This window comes from Xyrauchen texanus, chromosome 32, assembly GCF_025860055.1.
Source record: "Xyrauchen texanus isolate HMW12.3.18 chromosome 32, RBS_HiC_50CHRs, whole genome shotgun sequence".
Taxonomy (NCBI): Eukaryota; Metazoa; Chordata; class Actinopteri; order Cypriniformes; family Catostomidae; genus Xyrauchen; species Xyrauchen texanus.
In genome coordinates, this window is record NC_068307.1 from 18,777,708 (window position 1) to 18,804,254 (window position 26,547).

The 26,547-nt window shown below is 38.9% G+C and overlaps 1 protein-coding gene across 1 annotated transcript in view; it reads right to left on the bottom strand.

Annotated features, from left to right (window-relative positions):
• LOC127625937 (kinesin-like protein KIF21B) overlaps positions 1-23,073 on the bottom strand; it is a 121,521-nt gene extending 98,448 nt beyond the window's left edge. Inside the window, exon 1 of the mRNA XM_052101425.1 lies at positions 22,898-23,073. Coding sequence (XP_051957385.1) covers positions 22,898-22,938 — 41 coding nt within the window. The 5' untranslated portion in view covers positions 22,939-23,073. The remainder of the gene's footprint in view (positions 1-22,897) is intronic.
• Between the last annotated feature and the right edge of the window lie 3,474 nt (positions 23,074-26,547).

Sequence of the window (26,547 nt, forward strand, 5' to 3'; positions counted from 1 at the left end):
AATATTTGATATACCTGTATTTCTAGATATGTATGCATCTCAAATGGCTTAAAGGAATATTCCGGGTCCAATACAAGTTAACCTCAATCTACAGCATTTGTGGCATAATATTGATTACCACAAATTTATTTAGACTTGTCCCTCCTTTTCTTAAGCAAAAATATGGGTTGCATTGAGCCAATTACAATAGAAGTGAATGGGGCCAGTTTCAAAAGTATAGCCACGAATATGTATTACATTTTTATTTATATGCAACAACAGTGCATACGAATAAATAGCTTTTTTTAAGTACCTATATACACATTCTGACAAAAACATTGAGCATGTTTACATGCTTTAACTACCAAACACAGTCTTGAGGACACATAATGGGCAAACAAAGTGCATTAAAATGATTGTGACATATATGTTGCTTAATTTTATATCACCAGCAAAATCATCACAAACTTATCATATTGAATATACAATATAGTGCCCTGCTCTATTAAAGTTGGCTTTACTGTGCTGCAATGCACTCTAGCTTCTCAGTACATTAATGTGTCTCACAAACACATGGTCAGTTCAAAGGCCAGCTTGAGATTGTAATTGAAAAGCTTGAGGTAGATCTCCCTCTCTCTCCCCCTCTCTCGTCACTTTGTTAGATTGCAACGCTCAATCTCCATAACTCTACATCCAACTAGTGCTTTTAGACACCAGCCACTCCCCTGTCCTCAAGGTAGATAACAAGCAAATGCACATGCATGCAAATACAACACATTTAAAAATACATGCATGCAAACACACACAAAAAGACAGAACCACAGAGCAACACATCACATCCTAAAACATTTTCCATGTTAACTCCAACATAATATCCAACACAGACAGCTGCTGTTCCAAAGCCTAGTGAGCTGTCTTGCTGTCTACCATCCACATGGGTAACTGCACTCTAAGGCAGAATCCTAAGGGGCCGCTCACACAGAACGCATTCTTGCATCTGTCTGTGCTTTGTATTTAGTTGTTGTTCTAGGTAAACATGCACTACAGGAGGAATCATATGACCACATTTTAAGGCACTGTGTCAGGTAAAACTTTTAAAACCAATCAGGAGACACGTGTTCTATACAATTCCCCTGTGCTGCGTTTCATTTCTCTGCTACTGAATGTAAAAACACCATGTATGAACGGGCCCCTAACTGAAATGGATCCTTACAAATGACTGATTTGAAACGCTGTTATCAGATAGCAACTCTGCACACCACACAAATAGCACTTTTCACATGAAATGTGTCAATTAGTTTCCCAAACAAGTTTCCTGAACATTCCCTCCCATCTGCCATTGGTCGTAAAAAAAAAAATTGTCCTACCCCAATCTCAAGCCATTGGTTGAGCCAATGATTGTGTCTGGCAATGGTTTGAAAGCTTCACTGAGCCAAAGATCTTACACTTTGTAGGGATATAAGCCTATATGAATGGCTTTCTTAATCATTTCTACTTAAGCAGGAATAAGAGAGAATATGTTAACATGAAAAATATTTACACACAAGACGCGGACGATCACCCCTTGAGTTGCGAGTTAGAATCCAGGGCATGCCGAGTGACCCAAATTGGCCCGGTTGCTAGAGAGGGTAGAGTCACACGGGGTAACCTCCTCGTGATCGCTATAATGTGGTTCTCGCTCTCGGTGAGGCATGTGGCGAGTTGTGCGTGGATGCCACTCAACAAGCCACATTATGAGACGCACTGATTGACGGACTCAGACGTGGAGCCAACGGAGATTCATCCTCCACCACCCAGATTGAGGAATTGGGTATTCCAAATTGGGTACAAAAAGGAAGGGAAAAAATAAAATAACACAAATCAGCTTTAAAAAAATGCTGTTTATTTTATGCATAACGCATACCACTTGGTTTTGAACTGAGCTAGTGGCTTAATTAGAACAAGTCACAGAGCCCAATTTGGCACCTGATAACTTCTAGTCCAATGAGTTAAACAGACTCTCTAAACCCTCTACAACAGACCCAATTAACAGTTAACAGAGACTCAGAGCTCCGATACCAAAACTTCCATTCTTGTCTGGACTGCGATTCCCAGAGGGCCTTTCAGCGATCTGTGAGCCCTTTAGGATGGGATTACCCCATTACCGAGATCTGAGGAGAGCTTTGCACTCAATATAGTCACATGCAATGGAAGAGCAACTTTGAAAAAGCAGAATAATGGCCTACTGAATAAACAAAAAGGTGAAAAAGACAAGATGAGCTTTAGACAGGTCATGAAATCTGTGGGTTTTGGCATCACAGCTCTAAGAATGAGAAGGTTTAAAACAGCCTTCCATTTCCAGTGAAAAATAGTGAGTTATACCGGCCACTTTAACATCTTTTCGGTGACGCATTATTTATTCAAAATAGTAATTTTTTTTTTTTTTTTATACAAAACTGGATTAAAATGCACCAAAATGTGCTTTTATTTGCCAAGACAATAACTTGGATGGCACTCGCTGAATTAGAAGTCCAATGTAATGTGGTGACACTGTAGAATGCTACTGTTTGAAATTGATATCATTGCATTAGCCAATACATACTAAGTACTATTGAAACAAAATAGTCAGCAGTATACACTGCACAGTATGCTAGTATTCCATTGAGAACACAATTCCTCATATTCACACAGAAGTACATGTTGGGGTTTTAATTGGGAATCCACAGATATGCCAAAATCCCTCAGAGACCGGTCTCTCTTCACTCAATGCCCGTTTCAAGGTCAGATGGCCCATACGACTGCACCTGGGTGTGACAGTGAGTGTGCGTGTGAATGTTTATGGTGTGATATAAATAACTATATTCTGTGAAGCTGTAGACCAGTTTTTTTTCCCATGTCAAAGGCCCCATGTCAAAAATCACTAACTAATTGTATAGGTCAGTTTATTACCTTTAAACAAAATAATGACCAACACTGCAGTTAACCATAACCTCTGAATAGGTGTAATATTAATCTGTTGATATTGGTATATGCCCTGTCTGAATTAAATGAGCAGCAGACATCAGTAAACCTGGAGCCCAGCTGTGGGTGCCAGACAGCAGTGTACGACCCAGTGTGACCCAGCCCGAATGGCATGCATCTCCGAGTCAGACCGGAGCTTTTCACGGAGGTGACAAAGCTACATGCCATCCAATACATTCTCTGCAGGTGTGTGTGTGTGTGTGTGTGTGTGTGTGTGTGTGTGTGTGTGTGTGTGTGTGTGTGTGTGTCTCTGTCTGTGTCAGACAGGGTTAAATGCACACACGCACTTCTGTAACCATAAGCACAGGTGAAGAATAGAAACATGATCCATGTTCTGTACAAATAGGATGTCAAAGAGCAGAAAACCTGCCCTACGAAGGTGCAATCAATCCAGGAACATACAGATGGCCCAGACTCTAACGCACACTCGATAGATCTGTTCAGGTTGTAGTCCAAGAACAAGTATTTTCGCTCTATGGGGTCCCTCTGGATTTTCCTATGGGTTTTAAAAATGGCTGTTTAGTGTTTGTGTGTAAAATATGGTCTATGGTAAAAAAAATAAAAATTGTGGTAGACAAAACTCTTGCGCATCGGAAAGGAGGAAGCGGGAACAGAGTTATCAATCAAAAAGACTTTTAATAACCAAAACACACATCAACACACACACACACAGCTCCGTGTGTCTCCCTCTCTGGCATCTCCGGCTCCTCATCGCTCTCTCTCGCGGATTAGGGCAACTCAGTGCCAGGCGTGAATCCTCATGGCCCGGCCATGCCCTCCTTCTCGTCACAGTTTTGTTCTACAACATAAATTACTCCGTCATAACCAAAACATGGATTTTGAAGCTGCCGTGTTTTTAGAAATGTTGCTAACAAGTTTCTAGATAAGGGCCACAATGTTTTTCGTTTTGTCTAGGTATGTACTGCTATAAAACATTTGACTATACAGATTTAACCATGAACAACCAAAATTGTGGACTATGGTGGATCTTCTACCATTTTATACATAGGACAGATACTGTATGGGGGTTCAGCGGTAACCACGGAGATAAAATGTGTGTAAAATCTTAATGAACAATTTTTTACATTTTCCTTCAAATGCAAATCTACCAAAAAATGTACATCTAAATAGTGCATCATAAAAATGCTATTTGCAATAGGCAAGTATAAATGGGCTGATTATTAAATAATGGAAATGTTTTTCATCATAAAGCAGAGAACTCATAATTTCAATGTTTTGGTTGTCTTTCTTGCAATCCATGCCAAATATGATGTAATCTCGGATTAATTTTCACAACATTTAAAACTCAGTTTATTATCAATAGGCTCGGAGTCATATCAGACACATGAAGATTATTTCTACAGTGTATTTTAGCAAACAGTGCCGGTATCCATCTATATTGCTGCTCACTGTATTTCTCTGCTATAGTCTTCGGTTGTTGAAAAACGCATCTGCAGCTCTACTATGTGGCTTCACATGTCACGGGCAGTTGGAGAGAGGCAACATGTGCAGATCGCGAAAGGGCATTAATGAATCATCTACGGCAGGGGTCCCCAAACTACGGCCCGCGGGCCGAATACAGCCCGCCCCCACATTTGGACCGGCCCTCTGAACAATGCCATGCAGAGAAATATTTTTACAATTTAATTTTAAATATGTTTTAATCATATCATATTTGTGTTTGATAAACATATTGGCTTTCAAAATAAAATTTCCCTTTGTTATAATTATTAAAGTAGCCAAATTATTTGTTAGATTCACCCGGATTAACGTTCCATCGTGATTGAGCGGGTGCACGCGATCCAGCAAGAAACTTTAAAGTGACAACAAAATGGCCAAACGGTAGGGAAAGAGAAAAGTTGATTCAGAATGCAGGGTATTTAACCAAAAGTGGACAAGTGATTATTTTTTTGTTCAATGCAAAGAAATGGCTGTTTGCCTCATCTGTCAAGAAACAGTCTCCGTGTTCAAAGAATACAATCTGCGCCGACACTATGAAACCCGCCACAGAGACAAGTATGCGAGTTTACAAGGCCAAATGAGAGCAGACAAAGTGTCGAAGTTAAAACGTGGACTATCTGCTCAGCAAAATACGTTTGTACGGCAAACCCAGTTGAACCAGTCATCCATTCGAGCTAGCTTTCAGGTAGCTAAACTGACTGCAACCTGCGGTAGGCCATTCAGTGATAGTGAGTTCGTAAAGAAATGTATGAATGCTGTTGCGGAGGAGGTGTGCCTCGATAAGAAAGACGTCTTAAATGCGGTGAGTCTGTCCGCAAGTACAATCACCAGACGAATTGAAGAAATGGGGTATAATGTATATGCCCAGCTGAAGGAAAAAGTGAAAGAATTTGATTTTTTTTTGCATTAGCGCTGGATGAAAGTAATGACGTGCAGAACACGGCACAGCTGCTCATTTTTCTTCGCGGAGTTAGCTCAAACTTTGAAGTGTCCGAGGAGCTGGCAGCCCTAAAAAGTCTCAAAGGTACTACGACAGGGGAGGACATTTTTGGTAAAGTGTGCCAAAGGATAGAAGAGTTGGATCTAGACTGGTCTAAGCTGGCCAGCATCACGACTGACGGAGCTCCTAGTATGGTTGGCGCGTCAAGGGGACTGATAGGACGCATGAATAGAGAAATGGAGGAAAGAGGTCTCATGCCCCCTTTACAAGTACACTGCCTAATTCACCAGCAAGCACTGTGCTGCAAAGTTCTGAAGTGGGAATCGATTATGAAAGTGGTGGTGTCATGTATAAACTTCATCAGAGCAAACAGACTTAAACACAGGCAGTTCCAAGTCTTTCTGTCCGAGCTAGAGTATTCTCACGGAGATGTGCTTTACCACACAGAAGTCCGATGGTTAAGCCGGGCAGAGTTTTGAGGCGTTTTACGAGCTGCTACCCAAAATCAATGTTTTTCTTCTGACAAAGGGCAAAACTGTCCCAGAACTGATCGACACAAAATGGAAATGGGACCTCGTCTTTTTAACAGATGTGACAGAAATGTTGAATGGCCTCAACGTGCAGCTCCAAGGCAAGGGAAACTAATATGTGACATGTATTCCCACATAAAAGCATTTGAGGTGAAACTAGCACTGCTTGTGGGACAAGTGCAAAAGCAAGACTTCACCCATCTCCCTGTTACCCAAAGCCTCTCAGCTGAGAAACCAGTGGTCCCATTCCCAGCTGAAAAGTCAGTGGAAGCGCTGGAAATGCTGAAGGCGGCGTTTGATGTGCGATTCCGTGAGCTACATGTCCACGCTAAAGAAATCCGCCTTTTTCAGAACCCTTTTGCTGCTGACATTGACGAAGCCCTGCCTTCTTATCAGTTTGAGTTGGCTGAGTTACAGAACTGTGATGTTCTGAAAGACGCGTTTAAGCCCAACAGTCTCATTGAATTCTATACTGCCATCCCTAACGAGACCTACCCAAACATCAGAAGGAATGCAATAAAGATGTCCACACTTTTTGGCACATATATCTGTGAGCAAACCTTTTCACGCATGAAACTGATGAAAAATCCGATAAGATCAAGACTCACTGATGAACATTTGCATCAGTCTTTGAGACTGGCTGTGACAGGAATGGAACCTGACATTGGACTTCTCACCAGCCAGAAACAAGCCTATAGTTCACACTGATTAGCCTAATACACATGAGTAAGTAAATAATTTGATTTCAATAGCAATGAATATGAAAAAATGTCATTACGATAGTAATAATGCTCTTTTAATAGGCTATATATCACTTGATATGTATGGTGCATAAATAATAAATTAATCTAGCATTAGGAGGCATAATACTGTAAATCCATTTAAAATCATAATAAAATCTCCACAATAAATCACTCTGGCCCATGCCATTTTCTGTTAGACTACGGCCCTCCATTATAGCAAGGAAAAATGATGTGGCCCTCATAGAAAAAAGTTTGGGGACCCCTGATCTACGGTGCTAGAGAACAATATCCAAGGATATAGCGCTGAAAGATTAGTGCCATCTACACCCCAGAGCACTTGAAGTTTACACAGCTCAGTTGTTTTGTAGCATAAAGTGTAGAAACGGTGAGATGGGGCAACCGTTGCCATGGTATCTCACAGTTCAGATGGAACAAAACCCAGGTCCGGACCCGGACTTCAACATCTTAATTCTTACCTTTGAAAACAGCTTGTCCTCTCAGTGATGCATCTTTCTCTCACTGGTTTCCTCTATCCCACCTCTCCTCCACGAATCTGGAGTACAGTGTTGATTGGCCATTTACTTGTGACATATAAACAGTCTGAAAATACTGTGGGCGGGACATAGAGCCAGAATACAAGCAGAAAGATTTCAGAGAGAGGCAGAGGCATCAGAGACAACGGAACGCATTTTAACATTTATCGGTAACCAGATCAGACAAAATAACTATTCCAATAATTAGAAAAAGTATGAATATCGAACCCGATTATCAGACAGGCCGATAATCGGTCGACCCCCTAATGTACTGTATATGATAGTACATTACAAATTATTACTGTGTAAATGTTTGGCAATTCCACAGGAATGCCAACTCACATCACAGAAAAATAAAAAGTTAACCAAAAAGGAAAAAAAAAATATATGTATTTTCATTCTGCATTATTATACATTATTCACAGTGGCACCATCTTTGATTTTTGACAGACATGATAACGGTCTCTTCAATGACAAGCGGTCAAAAAATTATTTTCATACTGTCTGGAGTTTTTTTGTCTGCTGAAATGTTTTGGAAAGATGTTTTTTCAATGTTTCGATAGCAGAACGATCCAAAAACACTTTAAACAACTGTTCAACACATTGAAGAGTGTACGTCTATCCTTCACAGCCTCGTTGTAATTTCTGAAGATTCTAAAGATGGCGCTGTTGTGAAGGTCTATAGTGGCATAACTGATAATAAATAATACTGACCAGACTGCTAGAGGTTGCCGCTTGCTCACACGGTGTTGACTGAAGTGCTAAACGCAGCCTTTTAAAAGTTTAGTAAAATCACACAATATTGCGATTTCAATCTTAACTCAATCACATAGCATTAATGGATATTTGATGTCTCAGAAGTCAAAGTCTGCTGGTTTCAAAGCATTTTGGATGGTTTCCCTCATCATGTAGCCTATAGGTAAGTGCTGCTTTCACAACTGTCATGTCCATGTGGCATTTTTTCTGCATTTACATGGAAATTTTAAAGAATCAAAATAAATATTACATGTTTTTAGAAGTGCTAACTGTGGCAGGGTGGAGGGCAGGGCCAGGTGGTGATTCTACAAACCCGGTCCCTTATCATGCTAATCAAGCCTCCGAGAGGGATAAAGGCCAATTGCGGAAGGTGGTGCTGGAGAGAGAGATTGTTTACAGGCATATCCGTCATGTGTGTTTGTGTCTTTTATTCAAGTTTCTCATTAAACTTATTTATATTGTCAAGCCGGCTCTCGCCTCCTCCTTGCCCATCTAAATCCCTTTACACCAATCCTTCTACATATTTTGTCCATTATTATTTCAGAATTGTGCATTTGAATTAACTGTATTTTTATGCCTATTCAACCTATATGCCGATAGATTTCATTTGATAAATATCGGCAGCCGATACATCGGAGCATTCCTAGATTTGTCAGGAATGCACACTCACATAATTGTAGTCAATATTTAACAACTTGTAAGCAACATGCTTTTTTTTTATTGCTGGCTTAAAAATTCACATTTGATGTGCGACTGCATGTCATTTATGTTGAATTGAAAAACCATATTATGAAAAACCATACGAAATTTCATAGGGAACCTATGGTGAATTAGCGTTCAGGGTTCACCAACAAATTGTCATCATGGCTGAACAGCTCTATTATAGATGTTCAGAAGGGCGGTCAATAGATGAAAATGTTTTAATTACATAATATAATGATTAATTAATTGAATTAAATCACATACTGTATATTTGCTAAGAAAGGCCCCAAAATAAAAGACAATTTAATAAACAATAATCAAAATAATTCTAAAAATAAATATATAACTTTTTCAGATAATTCAAAAGACATAAAATTTTTGTAGCAGTCGATTGATAGACAACTTTTAAAAACCCATCTCGAAACACCTGCTTTCAGCGTTGTGCTCTATCCAGCGGTTTGAGCAAAATGAAGTCTCCTACAATGTGACGTTCCTTTACTCATTTTGTGCTACCTGTCCCCTGTGACTTGCAAAAACATGAAGATGGTAATTACAAGACTTGAATTACTCCGTTGGAAGGAAAATTCCTTATGGAATTTTTTTCAGACAGGAGGCATGATAAATTGCATTTCAAATAAAAATTTTAAACATTTACATTATTATAATTATTTTCTGATAATTTATGAATAACTCCAAGTAAAATACGAAGTTTAACAAGCAATAATGATAATGACAGCTAATAAGGCAGAAAAACAGATCCATTTCATCTCCAACCCCATGCCCAGACCCTGTTTAAGCTCCTTAACGATTAAGGCACCTAATCACCAGCTGGTCACTTGGATCCCTTAAAACATCTTTTTTTGTTGTTTACAAGCTGGGCAATGCACAGCAGGTCCCTTTGAACAAAGTGGGCGTGCTCGCTGGGCGCTCCAGAACCTGGGCGTAGTAAGCCCATGTGATTGTTCCAGGCCCTGGTTCTGTTGTGAAAAGCACAGAATGAGGGTTTAAGGTGGGCCTAGCGCAAAGTTTACAAAACCAGCAATCAATTAACTTCTTTGTCCCACAATCCCACCTCCTGAATTCACAGGAGAAAAGAGGTGCAATGGTGGGGGTTGGTGGTTGGACAGAGGAGTAGGGGGTCAGTTTGAATTCAAAGGCCAGAGTACGAGCTTGTCCTAAATGTGGTCCAGTATCTGAGGGAGGGGGCCGCGCTCTGCAGCCTCTGCGCTTCCTTCACGGCTCTTGGACAGTCCGGCAGGGAGCTAAGAGACTCCAGCAGAGCTTGAAGGACAAATAGCCCATATTTGTGTATTTCAATTTCACAAAAGAAAAGTTCTATTGCAGGGGTCAGCAACCTTTTTGACATGGTGTTATTTATTTTCCTGGTCAATTAAATAAAACATGCGCAAGCATATGATTTCCAAAATTTCATTCTACGTGTGAATTTTTCTATTTTGCATTTTTCTAGTTTAATTGTTTATTTTTCCATTACAAATGATATTATCAGTATATATCTGTCATACATTTTTCAAAATTACGCAGAGGGGTATTCACAAAAAGGAGAGAGGAGAAAGACCATTTTATTTATGATGATTTTTGCACCTGCATTCCAATCTACATTTTGATGTAATCCTTCGTGATAACGCAGCTTGTTTTCATCAGCTGGGAAAATTAACACTTTTGTTTTATTCAATTTGGAATGCCCAATTCCCAATGCGCTTGAAGTCCTCATGGTGGCGTAGTGACCGTAGTGTAGATATTGCAAAAATGATGAAGTCCTCTAGGTTAATTATTGTACAATTGTGATAAGATTAAACTTGACGAGTGAGGGTAAGCTGGGAATCACATATGCAACACTCCATTGATCCCAATTAAAATTCTTTACCACACACATATCCCTCTGCTTTCGGTTTACACATTCCAAATAGATCGCTCACTACTAATTCATTATTATTTTATCAATGTATTTTTTTAAGGCATCAATATATTAAAATAAGCAGACATTTAAATTTGAAATCTAATTTGCGTGGTTTCCGATTTACTCAGTAGGACTCGGTTTAACAGTATGGCGAGTGAAGAGTTTACAGATTATTGTATGAAACTGGTGTAACGGAGCAAACTGAATGATTAGAAATGGTGGCATTTATTATGCAATTTCTCTGAACGTAGCCTTGGAATAGGCCTTTCATTCAAGCTGTTAAACCCCCCCCAAAAAAACATACTTGTAACTGAAAATACATTGTGTAGGCTATATGAAAGACACGTATACACAATATAACATCCAGCGGTGGCTAGAGTAAATAATCTTTGTCCTCAATTTAATGGAAAACTATGCAAGTTGCGCTCCATGGCACTGGCAAATTTTGACACCGAGCGTTGGTGGAATGTGCGTACCTTTATCTAAAATTTGACATTATATTCTAACGTGCCATGTGGTCCACCAGGCATGTCCGGTGCCTGACCCCATTTTAATTTACTCTGTCAAAGTTGTGCTGAGAAACATTTGAAAAGCAGTTCAATTTATAATTAAAATATATAACATCAATATTATATATATCTCACACATTAAATGCAGAAAACAGTGCTTGAATTGGTGTCATAACGTAGTTTGTGCAGCAGAGCATGCTACGACTCCAATGTTTACAGAGCTGAGCTGACAGAAGCTCTGCAGACAGTGCAGAGTTAAGCGGTGTCTTCTCTGCAAGTTGCTAACTAGTTTGTGAAATACATACTGGAAAGTTAATAAACAATGACCCCATCATTTTGCCTTTTCAATATAACTAATATAACGTTAACCCGGTCCCTGACAACCATGTCACTCATGTTTATCACATCTGTTTGCCATGTTAGCCAGTATAGTTTGTCAGAGCATCTTTTTGCATCTCAGCAGACAACGGTACGGTGGTGGATCGTGTCAGTCTAATGTTGATTTCATGCAACGTTGTTACCTAGTTGGTGAGACACAACGCCGGAAGTTAAAATAAACAACGTCCATCTTTTACTCTCCGTGGCAATGAGCTTATAGCTAACTAGCTAACCACGTAGCTACTTTCATTGCTTGTCAGCTGAGTGGAAGCTAATGGGTAAACATGTATTCAAAAAACTGTTTTGTTCAGGATTCGCAGTTCGGTACCCCCTTATACTGAACAATTCCAGTCATTGCATTTATAAAATTTAATATTTAAAAGTCTGGTTTTCCACTGTTGAAAGTTTCCCCTGAACTTGTATAGCAGAATACGGTGTAAACGCTTCTTGTTTTACAACCTTCTAATTGATGGCAGTATTGAAACAGTCTGCATTTTACTGATACTAAACATAAAAAGTACTGATTTTTATTTATTCTTTGTTCATTTCTAGAATTTGTTGACAATGTCAGATATTCTTTGATAAAAAAAAATTTGTTTAAGAAAGCATCTTTCTGGAGTACATTTGCATAGTCATATCGGTGCAAAATCCACATTGAAAAGGATTGTTTTCATTCCGGCTCAAAAATGTACTATATTGGACACCATATCAGTTATCTGTGAATTTCCCCCCCCCCACTAAAATTGGTATACGTCTGATAATGAGAAGGTTTTCCCTATGATTATCTATCCATCTCTCTAATATATATATATATAAATAAAATCATGGGGAAAATCTCATTATCGGTGCATGAAAAAGGCATCGATCCAAAGCCAACTGGTAAAGCATATAGTGACCAATGGCTGTTAACATCCAAAAAAGGCAAAAATCCCCAACAAAATAATAAATAAATACATAAAAGCAGTCTATATGATTTTTTTTCTATATTCAAAGTCTTCTGAAGCCATACAATAGCTTTGTGTGATTAATAGATCTCGATTTAATTAATTATGCACTGAAAACTTCCCCTCTGTCGCAGATCTCAAGTCTTATTCACACTTCTACAAAGCCTATTAAAAAAATAGTGCATCGCAGTTGGTTACACGAAACAATTAAAAGCAATTGAGTTTGTCATCACTGATATCAAACCTGATGAAAATCATCTTCACTTGCCAAGTATGATTGTTCACAAGCGCAAACTAAAATTGAAAGCAACTATGCTCTCAGTGGAAAAGAGCAGCACAAACATTCTTCAAAACATCTCCTTTGTGTGTTCCAAGTAGGGCTGAAACGTTTAGTCGATGTTATCGACAATAAAAAAAATTCGTTATCGAATAGTAGTTTGATATCATTTACCGTAACATGAGATCACATTAAACTAATGATGACGCAAGATAGCAGCACTGCAGCTCACGCCTGACTGAGGAGAGGAAGAAAACACATGTCCAGGTGCACTTTAAACTTTCCAGTCAAAAAAATATAACGGAATTTTAATGAAAAAAAATTCAAAATAAGGAAATACAAAAGCACTGTCATCATGAAATAAGCAGAGATCTGGCATTCCACTTAAGCAAAACCTGCATATCAGAGCATCTAAAATGCAAACAACCTTGCATTATATCTTTAATGCATCCTTCATTAAAAGGATCAATAATAAGGAAGTAAACCAGCAATCATAAACAAACTACAAAAATTTCTCTGTGCGGTCAGCACCACGTCTATGAGTCGCGTGGCACGGGGATGCCAGTCACTCATGCGCATTTGCTGTAGCTAGATTAATAACGTGATGGATTGTAACGTATTGAATCATAATATACTGTAGCCTGTGTGTATCTGATTGTGAAGTAAATCGGCGATACGCATCTCTATTAAAAAGATTCGTTTTTGTGAGTTAAAGATGGATCGAAGTGTAAGTTTTTGATCAGTCTTTTTTGGCTTGTTTTCCCAAAAATAATATCTACTCCAAAAAAAAATGTACATTTACATTAGTAGTTATGCTGCAGAAGAAACAATTGTTATTGGAGAATGTTGTAGGCTATACAATATTTAAATATCTAAAAAGCAACATAAGATATTTAGACTTGCATTTAGAGAATATGGGGAAACAAATGGGAAAAGGAAAAAACTACTACAATAGTTGTTTGTTTTTTTTGCAGTGAATTTACTGAATTAAACTTAATAAAAAAAAAGTTTTTTTTTCCTTAGAATTCAGTGAATGTCATTTAGAGATATTTTTAAAAGATAATTTTGTCCTCTTTATTCATGCATGCTCTGTCTGAGAGCATCTAATGTCTGATGTGTTTAAGATCCTGTGGTTTTGTAATGGCTTTCCTCTACAACCCAATGACATTGCATTGTGTGAGAGACTGTGACACACATAACTCTTTATCAGTGCCCTCAAGACACACACACACACAGCACAACAACTTCTCACACACTAATAATTAATAAATGGGTCTCTTTGTGTGCTTCCACTGAGAGCTAATGTTGATTTTCCTATGCATCCCTTAGACATTTATAGAGAAAAAGACACTTCCTGCTTTCTCTTGCTCTCTCACCCTCCCTTTCTCTTTTACCCTCCTCCATCTCCCTCTAAGTCTCTTCCCCTTTTTCATCTGACACACAACCAGGCTTTTCTTCTGACTAGAGGACGATGTTTAAATTATCAACCAGAGAGGCATTATCAATTGACTATCTCTCGCTCTCTCGCTCTCTCCTTCATTCTTTCACTGACTGTCTCTCCCTCATTTTAGTGAAACAGGGTAGATTACTTTTAAAAGGGACAACCTCGAGCAAACATGAAAGGCAGTTTCACTGGCCGCTGGTGTTTTGTGCCGAGTTGGCTACTGGGTGCATTTAATCCCACATCTTCCTGCCTGCAAGAAATGGAGACAAGGGTCACAACTAGGTCAAAGAAACATACCTCTGACCCCCTCAGTTATCACTTCCTGTGTACTACATTGAACTTAACGCAGTCACACGTAGTCTCAAACATACAGAAATTTATTTTTGTACATATACATGTACAGCATGGATCAAACCTGTGACCTTAGCATTGATAGCTTGTCAAGCTATAGGATTTTTTTTGTGCATTCACACGAACAACAAAACATTGATAACTATTAAAAATCAGCACAAATAAAAAAATGATTGCAAGAAAACTATGATAACATGAGATTTGAAATAAACAGGTTTTTCCACTTACAGTTAAAGTCTGACTTTTACATACACTTAGGTTGAAGTCATTAAAACAAATGTAACCATTACACAGATTTTATATTAGCAAACCAAAGTTTTGGCAAGTCGTTTAGGACATCTACTTTGTGCATGACACAAGTAATGTTTCCAACAATTATTTACAGACAGATTGTTTCAATTTTTTCACAATTCCAGTGGGTCAGAATTTTACATAAACCAAGTTAACTGTGCCTTTAAGCAGCTTGGAAATTTCCAGAAAATTATGTTAAGCCTTTAGGCAATTAGCCAGTTGGAGGTGTTCCTATGGATTGTATTTTAAGGCCTACCTACAAACTCAGTGCCGCTTTGCTTGACATCATGAGAAAATCAAAAGAAATCAGCAAAGACCTCAGAAAAAAATTGTGGCCCTCAACAAGTCTGGTTCATCTTTGGGAGCAATTTCCAAATGCCTGAAGGCACCACGTTCAACTGTACAAACAATAGTACTCAAGTATAAACACCATGGGACCACACAGCCATCACCTCTCAGGAAGTAGACTCATTCGGTCTCCTAGATATGTGAAAAGTGCAAATCAATCCCAGAACAATAGCAAAGGACCTTGTGAAGATGCTGGAGGAAACAGGTCGACAAGTATCTATATCGACAGTAAAACTAAAAAGAAAAAAAAAACAATCGGTATCAAAAACCTATAATCAACAACCTGATTGCTGCTCAGCAAGGAAGAAGCCACTGCTCCAAAACCACCATAAAAAAGCCAGGCTACATTTTGCAAGTGCACATGGGGATAAAGATCTTACTTTTTGGAGAAATTTCCTCTGGTTTGATGAAACAAAATGTTTGGCCACAATGACCAGCATTACGGTTGGAGGAAAAAGTTTGAGACTTGCAAGCCGAAGATCACCATCCCAACTGTGAAGCATGGGGGAGGAAGCATCATGATGTGGGGGTGCTTTGCTGCATGAGGGACTGGTGCACTTCACATAATAAACGGCATCATGAGGAAGGAATATTATGTGTATATACTAAAGCAACATCTCAAGACATCAGCCAGGAAGCTAAAGCTTGGGTCGCAAATGGGTCTTCCAAATGGACAATGACCACAAGCACACCTCCAAAGTTGTGGCAAAATGGCTTAAGGGCAACAAAGCAAAGGTATTGGAGAGACCATCACAAAGCCCTGACCTCAATCTGATAGACAATTTGTGGGCAAAACTGAAAAAGTGTGTGCGAGCAAGGAGGCCTACAAACCGGAATCAGTTACAACATACATACATATACATATATATATATATATATTTTTTATCTGGCTCCAAATGAGGTGGAACTATACTGATCAAAAATGTGATGTTAAAAACCATGTAAATTTTGGCTTTGCATTAATACAATCGTAATGACCTGGCAACTGAATACTAGTGTTAGTTTTGTCAGCTGTTTTTTTATTTAGTCTTAGTCCTGTGTCAAATAGTTTATCATATTTAGTTATAAGTTTTAATTGACAAAGTCTGGCAATTTTAATGTAGTTTTAGTCAATGAAAACTGTTGACATTTTTAGCCATAAGAGTATTATTGATAAGCATTTGTCAATCTAGTCTATCCAAAACTAATATATATGTGTTATTTTTCACATACAATTTATCTTATTGTGATGATCTGAATGATGCAACTTGTTGCGAGCTGCAGATAGCGGGGGTGAGAGATGAGCGTCTCAGTGTTAGAGTGCGCATCACCTGGCAGAACTTTAAATCTCTCCCGGTCTCGACTACCTCTCAGATTGGGTCACACACTTCCGCGACTGGTTGAAGCGGCTCTGACCGCACAGAGAATGACAGTTTTGAAGTTTGTGCTTATTTACATGTCATGCTCCCGTATTTTATGATCTATAATTAAGGATGAATTGAAGATATATCGCCAAGCTGTGATATGTGTTACTATCTGACACTCGAGCTGCAGCGCTCCTCTCGCCTGTCATCATTTTAGTTTTATATGATCTCATGTTACGTTAAATGACATCAAGCGACTATTCGACAATGGATTTTTTTTTTATTATTATCACTGAGATTTGCAGTTACAAATTACAATCCACCAAGTGCCATGTTTGTTAGCGTTTTCCATGAAGACACCCGCCAGAGTTTTGTAGACAGCCGGAGGCGGCACAAAATTTGACGGAGGCAGCCGCCTAGTAGTTCCCTTTGCAGGAAAAACCCTGTGTGTGTGTGTGTGTGTGTATATATAAATAAATAAATAAATAAAGGTGCATTTGTCCATTGCTTGATTTCTGAGTTTATTTTCTTTAACATTTCTTCAACAGACTTAACAGCAACCAAATGTGAAGTTGCCAATTTAGGCATTGTCTTGATGTATAGAATAGCAATAAAGTAATTCATAAACAGTTTTTCTACATGTAGCCTATATAAGGATGTGGCATCAGAGACTTTAGCAGAGATGGGCCACTTCTTTTAAAATGAATGGGAGCAATTGGAATGCCCAACGGTCAATGGATGTAGAAAGTCCCACCTTACAGGTAAAAGTGACCTGTAAGGTGGGACCTTTTAATCACCTTTTAGAAACAAACATCGCCTGTCAATCAATTCGAGAATGTGCATGTGTGTTAGCTATACTAGATGGGAAAATGAGGTAAAGCAGCACAATTTATGATACCACTGTTGTCAGATTTTACTGCTAATTTGAAATATGTTATTTGATTGTAATCTTGACCAACCGTCTTGGGGATTTCGGTCCTTACTTCATTGAAGAAGATAGGAGCTGCTCATATATGTTGCTTGTTTACATACAAATAGCTCCCAGAGAGCATTCCAAAGACGGCCACCATTGAAGTGACTTGCAAGAAAGACTTTGATGGCATACAGATGTCTCACACAAAATAAGAATTCTAATGTTAATTCAAGAAATGAATCCACATTACAATATAAACGGAAATAATCGGCAAATCATTGTTGTCATAATTGTGCAGCCCTACTATAAAGACACACAGTGTGACATTTTCTTAAAATAGCATGCAATTACTTCTTGACAACTTAAATTTAAGTATGCGAGACATTATTGTCGGTGTATGACAATATATTGTTGTTTGGGGCAAACTATGAGAAATTAAGACTCATGGGACCCCACCCTTCCTCCCACAGGGAGCAAGACGGGCCTAAACATTTCTGAACAGGAAGTAGAGAAACAGAGACAGATCAAAAAAAGCTACAGCCCATGTGGCTGTGGAGGAAGTTATTGTATTTGTAAGCACTATCCATAATAACTAATGTTTAAAGTGCAGCCTCAACAAGACGCTGTTCCCTGAAACCAGATAAAATCTTGAAGATTAAAAAATGAGCACCGCATTGGCAACATGGTATAGCTTGTTTCAGATTTGTGTGCATCACTGAGTTTCTAAATTAATCCTAAACTGGTCAACTTAATTTATGTCTTCTGCAAGATTAATTAAAATGCAATTTAACCAAACCATTCAACTAAATAAGACCCATCTACAGTAGATAAACAATTTCTTCATATTCTTATTGAAAACAAAGGGAAAGCTACATTTGGGTACAAAACAAGTCTATATAACATGACGGAAACAAAACAGGCAGTTATAAGTTCACTTTTACAAAGGACACTGCAATGTGCAAAATTTACAGTTCCTCTTTCTTCTTTAGCATAGTTTAATGAATGGATAAATGGCTGGATCAAAAATAATGTACAATCTCTACTAGGAGTAATGCAACTACTATGCCTTTCTAAAGGTCAGAAAACATTAAATAAACCCAATGAGAATGTCACAGCTATGACCACCATGTATTTCTTGAGGACACCATTGTTCTTAAAAGGTCCAAAACGTTTTGCTCAAAAGTCTTAAAGGGGGAAGCTTGTCCCATAAATGAGGCAATTATGAGTCTGGCACCCAGAGAGCTCAACTGTTATAGCAAGACCCCCTCAAACCCTCTGCATTCGCAGCCAGACCCTTGAGAAAAGATCAAGCCCTGGCAAAAGGAAACAGACTGGACACAAAAACAGGTCATGCACTACTCAAATTGTCAAACAAAGCCACAGATAAGTTCAGTCATTTCACTTAGGTAGCAGCCACTATGCTTGAGTTTGGATTAGGAATACACCAAAATCTTTAACCAAAAATATGAAAAGAAAACATGGTGAAAATGCTGTGAGCATTTGTATTTATGGTTTTAATAATGTGCCAGACATGGTCTTCTACTGCTGTAGCCCATCCACCACAAGCTTCGACATGTTGTGTATTCTGAGATGCTATTCTGCTAACTACAGAGTGGTTATCGGAGTTACCATAGCCTTTTTGTCAGCTCAAACCAGTCTGGCCATTCTCTGTTGACCTCTCTCATCAACAAGGTGCTTCTGTCCGCAGAACTGCTGCTCACTGGATGTTTTTGGCACTCTATAGACTGTTGTACGTGAAAATCCCAGGAGATCAGAAGTTACAAAAATACTCAAACCAGCCTCTGGCACCAATAATCATGTCATGTTTGAAATCACTGCGATCACATCCGATATCTGATGGTTGATGTGAACATTAATTGATGCTCCTGACAAGTATCTGCATGATTTTATGCATTGCACTGCTGTCACATGATTGGCTGATTAGATAATTACATGAATATGTGCTGAGTGAATGTATATTAAATGTAAAGCTGGCTAAAGTTGAGATCTTGCTGATTTAAATTAGCATTTAAGCCTAGAATGTCATGAATTTTCGGTTTCAGCTAAGAATTTTCACTTTGGTGCATCACTAATTTGGTTCAAACCTATTCGAGATTTTAGAAGATTCTCAATGAAATTATGAGACATGCATTAGCCTATCTCAAGACCTGAAGTCATTCCTGACAGACCCCTACATTTACAGACAGCCTGCTGCCATATAAAATGGATAAACTTCCTTTATCATTCAAGAAAATCATCAGCAAACAAATATTTGCTTTGTGTCTAATTTTAACAGCGCTGTTGAATCAACACTTCTGGTGAACTTCTCGCTTGTCTACACCAGGAAGATGAAGGCAAAGAAAGATGGCCTACAGATAACATACAACCCAGGGGATGACACACACATACAGATGCAAACTTCCACCCACAGAGGGACAAACACAATCCATCTATCAACCACAGGCTTTGATGATGATTAAGAGGAAATGAGGTAGAAAAAGGGTCAACTCATGTGTAGCTAAGCTTGCTACTTAGAAGCGGAGGACATTTGGTCACACAGTCGCATTGTGACAAGGACATTTAGTCTCTTAGTAGTAATGGAGAAGTCGTTCTTTCACAAATTAAAGCAATGTTGTGACATACTCTAAATGTAATTTATATTCGCAATACCTTGTTAAAGAGGCACGTGGACTTGTTTTACAGGTCTGGAAACCAATTGCTTACCATCTTGTGTGTCTTTTACAGTAAGGGGGCATCAGCAAATTCCTGGGTCGGTAATATGGACAATATGATTGGCAGATGTCTTCCATTTCTCCATGACCAAGCCAAATCATACCCTTCCTGCCCTAATCTTCTGGCTCTGATGGGACATTCCAATTCAAGTTTCTGATTATGCAATAGATGCCATTTCCTGAGGATTTCTATGCTTCCAATTTCTGATTTTATAGCGCTAACAATCTGTTGCTCGTCTGTACATCGAGGTCAAGCATTCTAGACTTTCAAAAGTATATACCATTGACCATGGGCCCATACGGATGCATACTATGCATAGAACTGATACATGTGCAGACAACAGAGAAAAGACCAAAAATTTGGCAAGGTCTGCAATGGCGCACATTTTAACAATGCATTTCAATGGGAGATTTTCAGACTTAAATCTTTTATTTCTTAAAAAATAGTATATAGTTTATCAAATCAAAATAAAGAACAAACAAGCCATACAATTTGAGGTACTATTCATACAATTTGGCCAAACAGTCTGACGAGGTGCCTTAATGGGTTTCCATCCAACTATTTTTATGCACATTTTGAAATTGCGCATAAGAAATCCTGAATAGAAATGCTTGATATGCAAATAAACTCAAAATTCACTTAAAATTGAATGTGACTTTTGCATTAGTTAAACTGTGCATTAAGGTTATGAAAACCTTATATTTATATGTACATTTTCGCAAAACGATGACGTGTTTTGACCATTCGTGCACATGTTATGAGTGTGTGATAGCATGATGTAACTGGCCCAACTAAAGGTCCGACCTTGGCACACAATTCTTCGTACATAGCTCTTGACATTCAGAAGTGTTTAACCCGCAGCTGGTCTTTAAAATGGGTCCTCACAATCCACCACAACGGTTTTGAGCGCCGGCGCTCCCAGGTATGCGGAGGCATTTCAGCCTTCATAATATCAGAGATTACACTTGTTCTGTGCCATCTCCTGGCAGTATTTAATAAAATGAGGAACAATTGCTCCAATCGTTTAAATAAAACTCTCCCCCGAAGCAAGTAGGACATTCAGCTGCACCATCAAGGCAAGGGGGGCTCCTTTAAGGTAATGCACATGACATAGTGGATGGAAACATGCAACGATTCATATTTTCTTTAGTCTCATTTTTAGAAATGCACTTAAAAATTTGAAACACTTCAATTGAAACATAGATACTGACTGCTTGATAAGTCTATGTAATACTAATAGGAGTTCCTACTAAAATACAGTATCCAACTGTACTAGGCAGCGAATCACTGTGTGCACTTCGATTGGTACCCACCGCATTGCTGCTCATTTGCATTTTGAACTCTGCTCAACTTTGTTGCATTGCCAATGGTCACTGTGAATCATTCAGTGCACATGAATGACTTCCGGTTGATCTCTTGCTGTAAATCCGATTTATAAATGTGCATTCACACTGACAGCGATTTACTAAAATCGCTGTCAGCGTGAATGCCCATTTATATGCCGAACTGTAATTTTGGGGGTTAGGGGTTTGTTTTTCAGTCATAAACATAATGAGCAATATAATAGTGATATTTGTTTGATGTATATCATTACAGTGCTGCCTTACAAGTACTGTAACTAAATTCACGCAACACTGGATGTGTAGATCATGTATGCTTTAAATAACAGTTTGCCTATATGATGCTTAACAGAACACGTGGTTACACTTCATTCATTGATGTAATGCTCCCCCTCCCATCTGCAGGTGTGACCCTGAGTGAGCAGCAGTCACAGTGAAGCTCACTCGGTGTACGGTTTAACCCTTGTATCAGAAATCAATAGCATGCACCTGCAGCCTTAGCTCCTAATATCAGAAAACGCAAAAGAGCGCCTTTAATGTTTGCATTTCTGCAATCAACACAAAGGGAACTGCATCCAAGCTTCCCGGAGGGGCTTACAGCATGGAACTGTGACAATATGGATACAATACACAAAGACTCTAGATTTTCTTCTCTACACTGTTCTACTTTTTCCCATCAGACTCATTTAAGGAGGGTGCCAGACAATGCTCAGACAGACCACCGCCTCGAGTCATGCTGCAGCCCGTCGCTGCTCCTGAATGCTGACACGCGAATCAGTTGTACAAGCTCGCCCGCACGTGAACAATATAATAACCCTAATGTAATTATCAATTATCATGCTTATTGCAGATGGAGGTGAAGACAGGCGACGTTATGCAGCCTCCATCAAATACTGACCCATACCGATATTAATCTATGCTATGCGAACTATTAACAAAGGAAATAAAAGAACAGAGAGCGCGCGCGTGCTTGCCTTATGTCATTATCACCTTGCAGACATTCCTGCATTACTTGATGTCCTTCATCAGTTATGCAAAACTCAAGATGAAGCAATTGAATGCACACTTCTCCAGACTCATCTACATTGCATAACCAAGAGACAAGCAAAACCAAAATGTATGCATTTTGAGATCATTATCTTAAGCATACCCCTTTAGTGTAATAGTTCTTGCACATGAGTCTGTGTTTTGAAGCACACTTGACGATCACCTAGTATGCTACACATTCTGTGAGTAGTTTCTATGTCTGAACAACGTGTATGTGTCCACCCTGGTTTACCTTGCGCAGCACACACCCAGGGATTGCAACGGTCCTGTCCGCAAAACTCTCTGTTGTACATGCAGTTATTTATTCCATGGTAAATAAACCATGAATAACACTATAAACCGTATCTAACAATACAAGCAATGGGAAATGCTGGTTACATGTTGCCACAGTCAGCAGATTCTCACAGTCAGGCTTACCTTAAAGAGACCTTGACACAGCAGTCGTTTTGTGTCGCCATGATTCGTGCTGTCTCACCTCGCCAGTCAAAATGAGAAGTGATGCCGCGAAGTTCTCACAAAGTTTAAGCGCGAACTAAAAATAATCTTGTGCGTTAACATAAGCGCGCAGCCGCTCCGGTCCGTCAATCAACGTACGCAGCCAGACATTGCAACTCACCTCTATTATACTGCTGAAATAATTACAGTAATATTCTCGGCGCGTAAAACATGACTAAAAATTGACTTTTTTTTTTTTTCGACTGGCTCCGAGCCTGTATCCTGTCATGTGTATGTGTGGTACATCCGAAACCACACACAGCGCGTCCTCGCACTTTGAATGTGCAGCACTTGGGCGTGTACATATGAAGCTGATTGGCACGCCTCCTGACCATACATACCTGCTGCAACCGCCCACATATGCATTTAATTGACCAATTAGAGTTCAGCAGCGGTTTACCATTTAAAACCGGACTCCGCACTCCAGCCAACACATCTGAGGCGTTGTAAAGTCCGATTAATTTGAATGAATTGGTTCGCCCGAACGGTCCATGCCAATGAACCCCTTTCAAAAACAATTCAGTGATTCGTTTGAGCAATTTCTGAAGAAGTGTTCTTAGATGTCATTTTTTTGTTATTTTTGTAGTTAAATAAACATGTTGTTAAATAATGCTGTTATGACTGTTAAGCTGTGTACATTAGGTTGTTTTTAGTTGTATTTAATGTCAAATTATGCGTTTCGATTTGATGCAGTCACTCTTGCGAAATACATTTTCCTGTATGTTCAAAAAAAGATATATAGAAAAATATGTGTCAAAAATTGTGATGTTCAGTTGCAACATGTCATCCACATTACGGTATTAAAAACGAACGCTTTGCAAATCGGTTCGAATGAATCATTAAAAAAAGAACCGGCTCAAAATAACGCATTTAACTGCTCCAAAATGTCTGTGGGGTGAAAAATAGGTTCAAGGGTCATGGTTTACAACACGTCCTGTGCACAAGACGACCAGAAGCAAAACAAAAAGCAGTAATATATTGGATGTCTAAAGCCATTATGACTTAAAGGGATAGTTCACCCAAACAAGAAAATCCTCGCATCATTTACTCACCCTCATGTCGTCCAAGATGTGTATGACTCCATTTCTTGTGCAGAACACAAACAAAGATTTTTAGAATAATATCTCAGCTCTGTAGGTCCACACAATGCAAGTGAATGTTGACTAAAAAGTTGGAGCTCCAAAAAGAACATAAAGGCAGCATAAAAGTACCGTAATTCATAAGAATCCAGTGGTTTAATGTGACAAGCACTAGGAAGTGTAAACGACCCAAAAACGATTGGATCACTTCAGAAGACATGGATTCAACCACTGGATTCTTATGGATTTATTTTATGCTGACATTATCTAAAATTTTGTTCACCATTCACTTGCATTGTATGGACCCACAGAGCTGAGATATTTTGCAGAAAAAAAGAAAGCCATACACATCTGGGGTGGCATGAAGGTGAGTAAATGCTGAGATAATTTTTATATTTGGGTGAACTATCCTTTTAAGCAGAATGTTGATGAAATATTGGGAAACACAGAGAAAACTTTCCTAACTTGACTTCCGCATTTTAAGTGGAACTGTGAACATTGTCAGGAAAATAGAGAGTGTGATTTATATTTTGACTTTTTTTATAAGACTAGAAACGTAAAAAGCATTGTATGCCTTTGTCCTTCAATCTTCACTTCACAAGAGCTCAGAGCAATGAAAGAGCTGTCATGGGAGCACATTTAGAACTTTTTCTAAGATGAGGGGACTGCACTTTGTACATCACCACTAAATAATTTCACAAGACCGCCAGATTCCCATGAGGATTAGTTTGACTGTGGAAGGATCAGTTGCAGTCCTGTACAAATAACACTTAAAGAATAAAGGAGCTGTGTCATATAAGTTAAAGCGTGTTGCATAATGCATGGCAGCCACCCCCAGTCCAAAGTATATAAGATGCATTGTAAGCCCTATTAAAAACAGATGTCTAAACAGTTTTATAGGATTGCAGAAAAAACATATTAGATCATTCACATACTGTTCCATGATAAATAACATCTTGAAAGTGATGAATGTTTAAGAATATCCTCAATTTGACATCAAAACGATTATTTGCTCACGTAAGAGTTATTTGGGGTATGTAAATGCTTTGAGGAATGGAACATCACATGATGCTATTTTTGAAACGACGTGATTGTTTTTGTGTTAATCTCGGCTTGGGTAAGCTTATGTATTTGAAAAAATGAGAACCCTCAGCACAGCCTTTTAGATTTTGAAACCTTTAAAAATGGCATAATTATTCAGTTCATAAGCCAAACCTACATGTACACCAAACCATTGGGAAATTCTCTAAAATGACATAACAGATCAAAGACAATAAGACAACATTTAAATAATATACAATCAGAGCATTTCAGCTTAGCAAGAAGGAGAAGTTGATAGGCATACAGCTGTGTGACAGAGAGCGTGAAACACATTTTAATTTTTTTGATGTTTCTATAATCCCCTTTGCACAGTTTGCTATACTTTCAATTTCAATTTCACATTCTTTAATAAAACGTTTTCATTATCTGCAATTGAATATCATTATGCAGTCTTTTGCTAACTCATATTTGCCCATGGGCTAAAACAATTATGTATTTTCCCTCATTTTTAGCTGTTATTTTGTTAATTTTCCAGACAGATTGTTACAAGGTTGCAGTGTGTTTACATTAGCACTAGTTAGAGGTGTCCTGTCACACTTCACTCTAATGGTCAACCCACACCATAGTCTGAACCGCCAAACAAAAGCCTCCATACAATAACCAGGAGGGGTTTGGTTGAGTCTGTGTATGGGTGGGGGGGTTAGTATATACAGCAGCCACAAATTTGGGTAGAAAGAAGGAACGGCGAGGCACAGGGTCAGCTGACAGCTCTGACTTCATCTAGGTCAGTCTGCTATGTGTGTGTGTGTGTGTGTGTCTGTGCCTTTAGGCTACAGAACACAGACATCCACCCACACACGTTAACATACAGACTCCCTCATCCATCCCCAAATTATATCCATCCTCCCCCTAGCAACATCACCATCTGTGTGGAAAGGGGCTTACCAAACAGCCCAGGTTAGAGTCTAATACTAATGCGTGCTTGATCTGGTGTTGTGTGAAAAGTGCTTGCAACACTTGACATGCTGATTGTGTGCATTTCTACAGTAATTAGTGGTGTTATCTAAAGCAAGCATCAATTTTACTACTGGTCACCCTTTAGGGGGATTTTCAAAACCTTCAGGATTATTGTAACATGTAAGAATTAGCTGTATTTTTATTTGCTAGCACTGCTAATCACTGGTTTGTGAAGGAGACAAATGGTGTCAGGATTTTATAAAGGAGGCAAATAATTACCCCATCTTACATTGACAAAGGCAAAGACTGTCACTAAAGCAAAGAGTTTGATGAGTGCACAGTTGGGTGAAGAAGAACTCAATGGCCGGGGCGGTCAAAAGCGTGCCTCTTAGGGGGGCCTCCATTCTGTGTCTTGTGCTGTTTCACCCCACCTCTTTCCACGCAGGCTTGTGAATTTCACACTGGGCCTGCTTTGGGCCGAGGTAATGGGGTTGA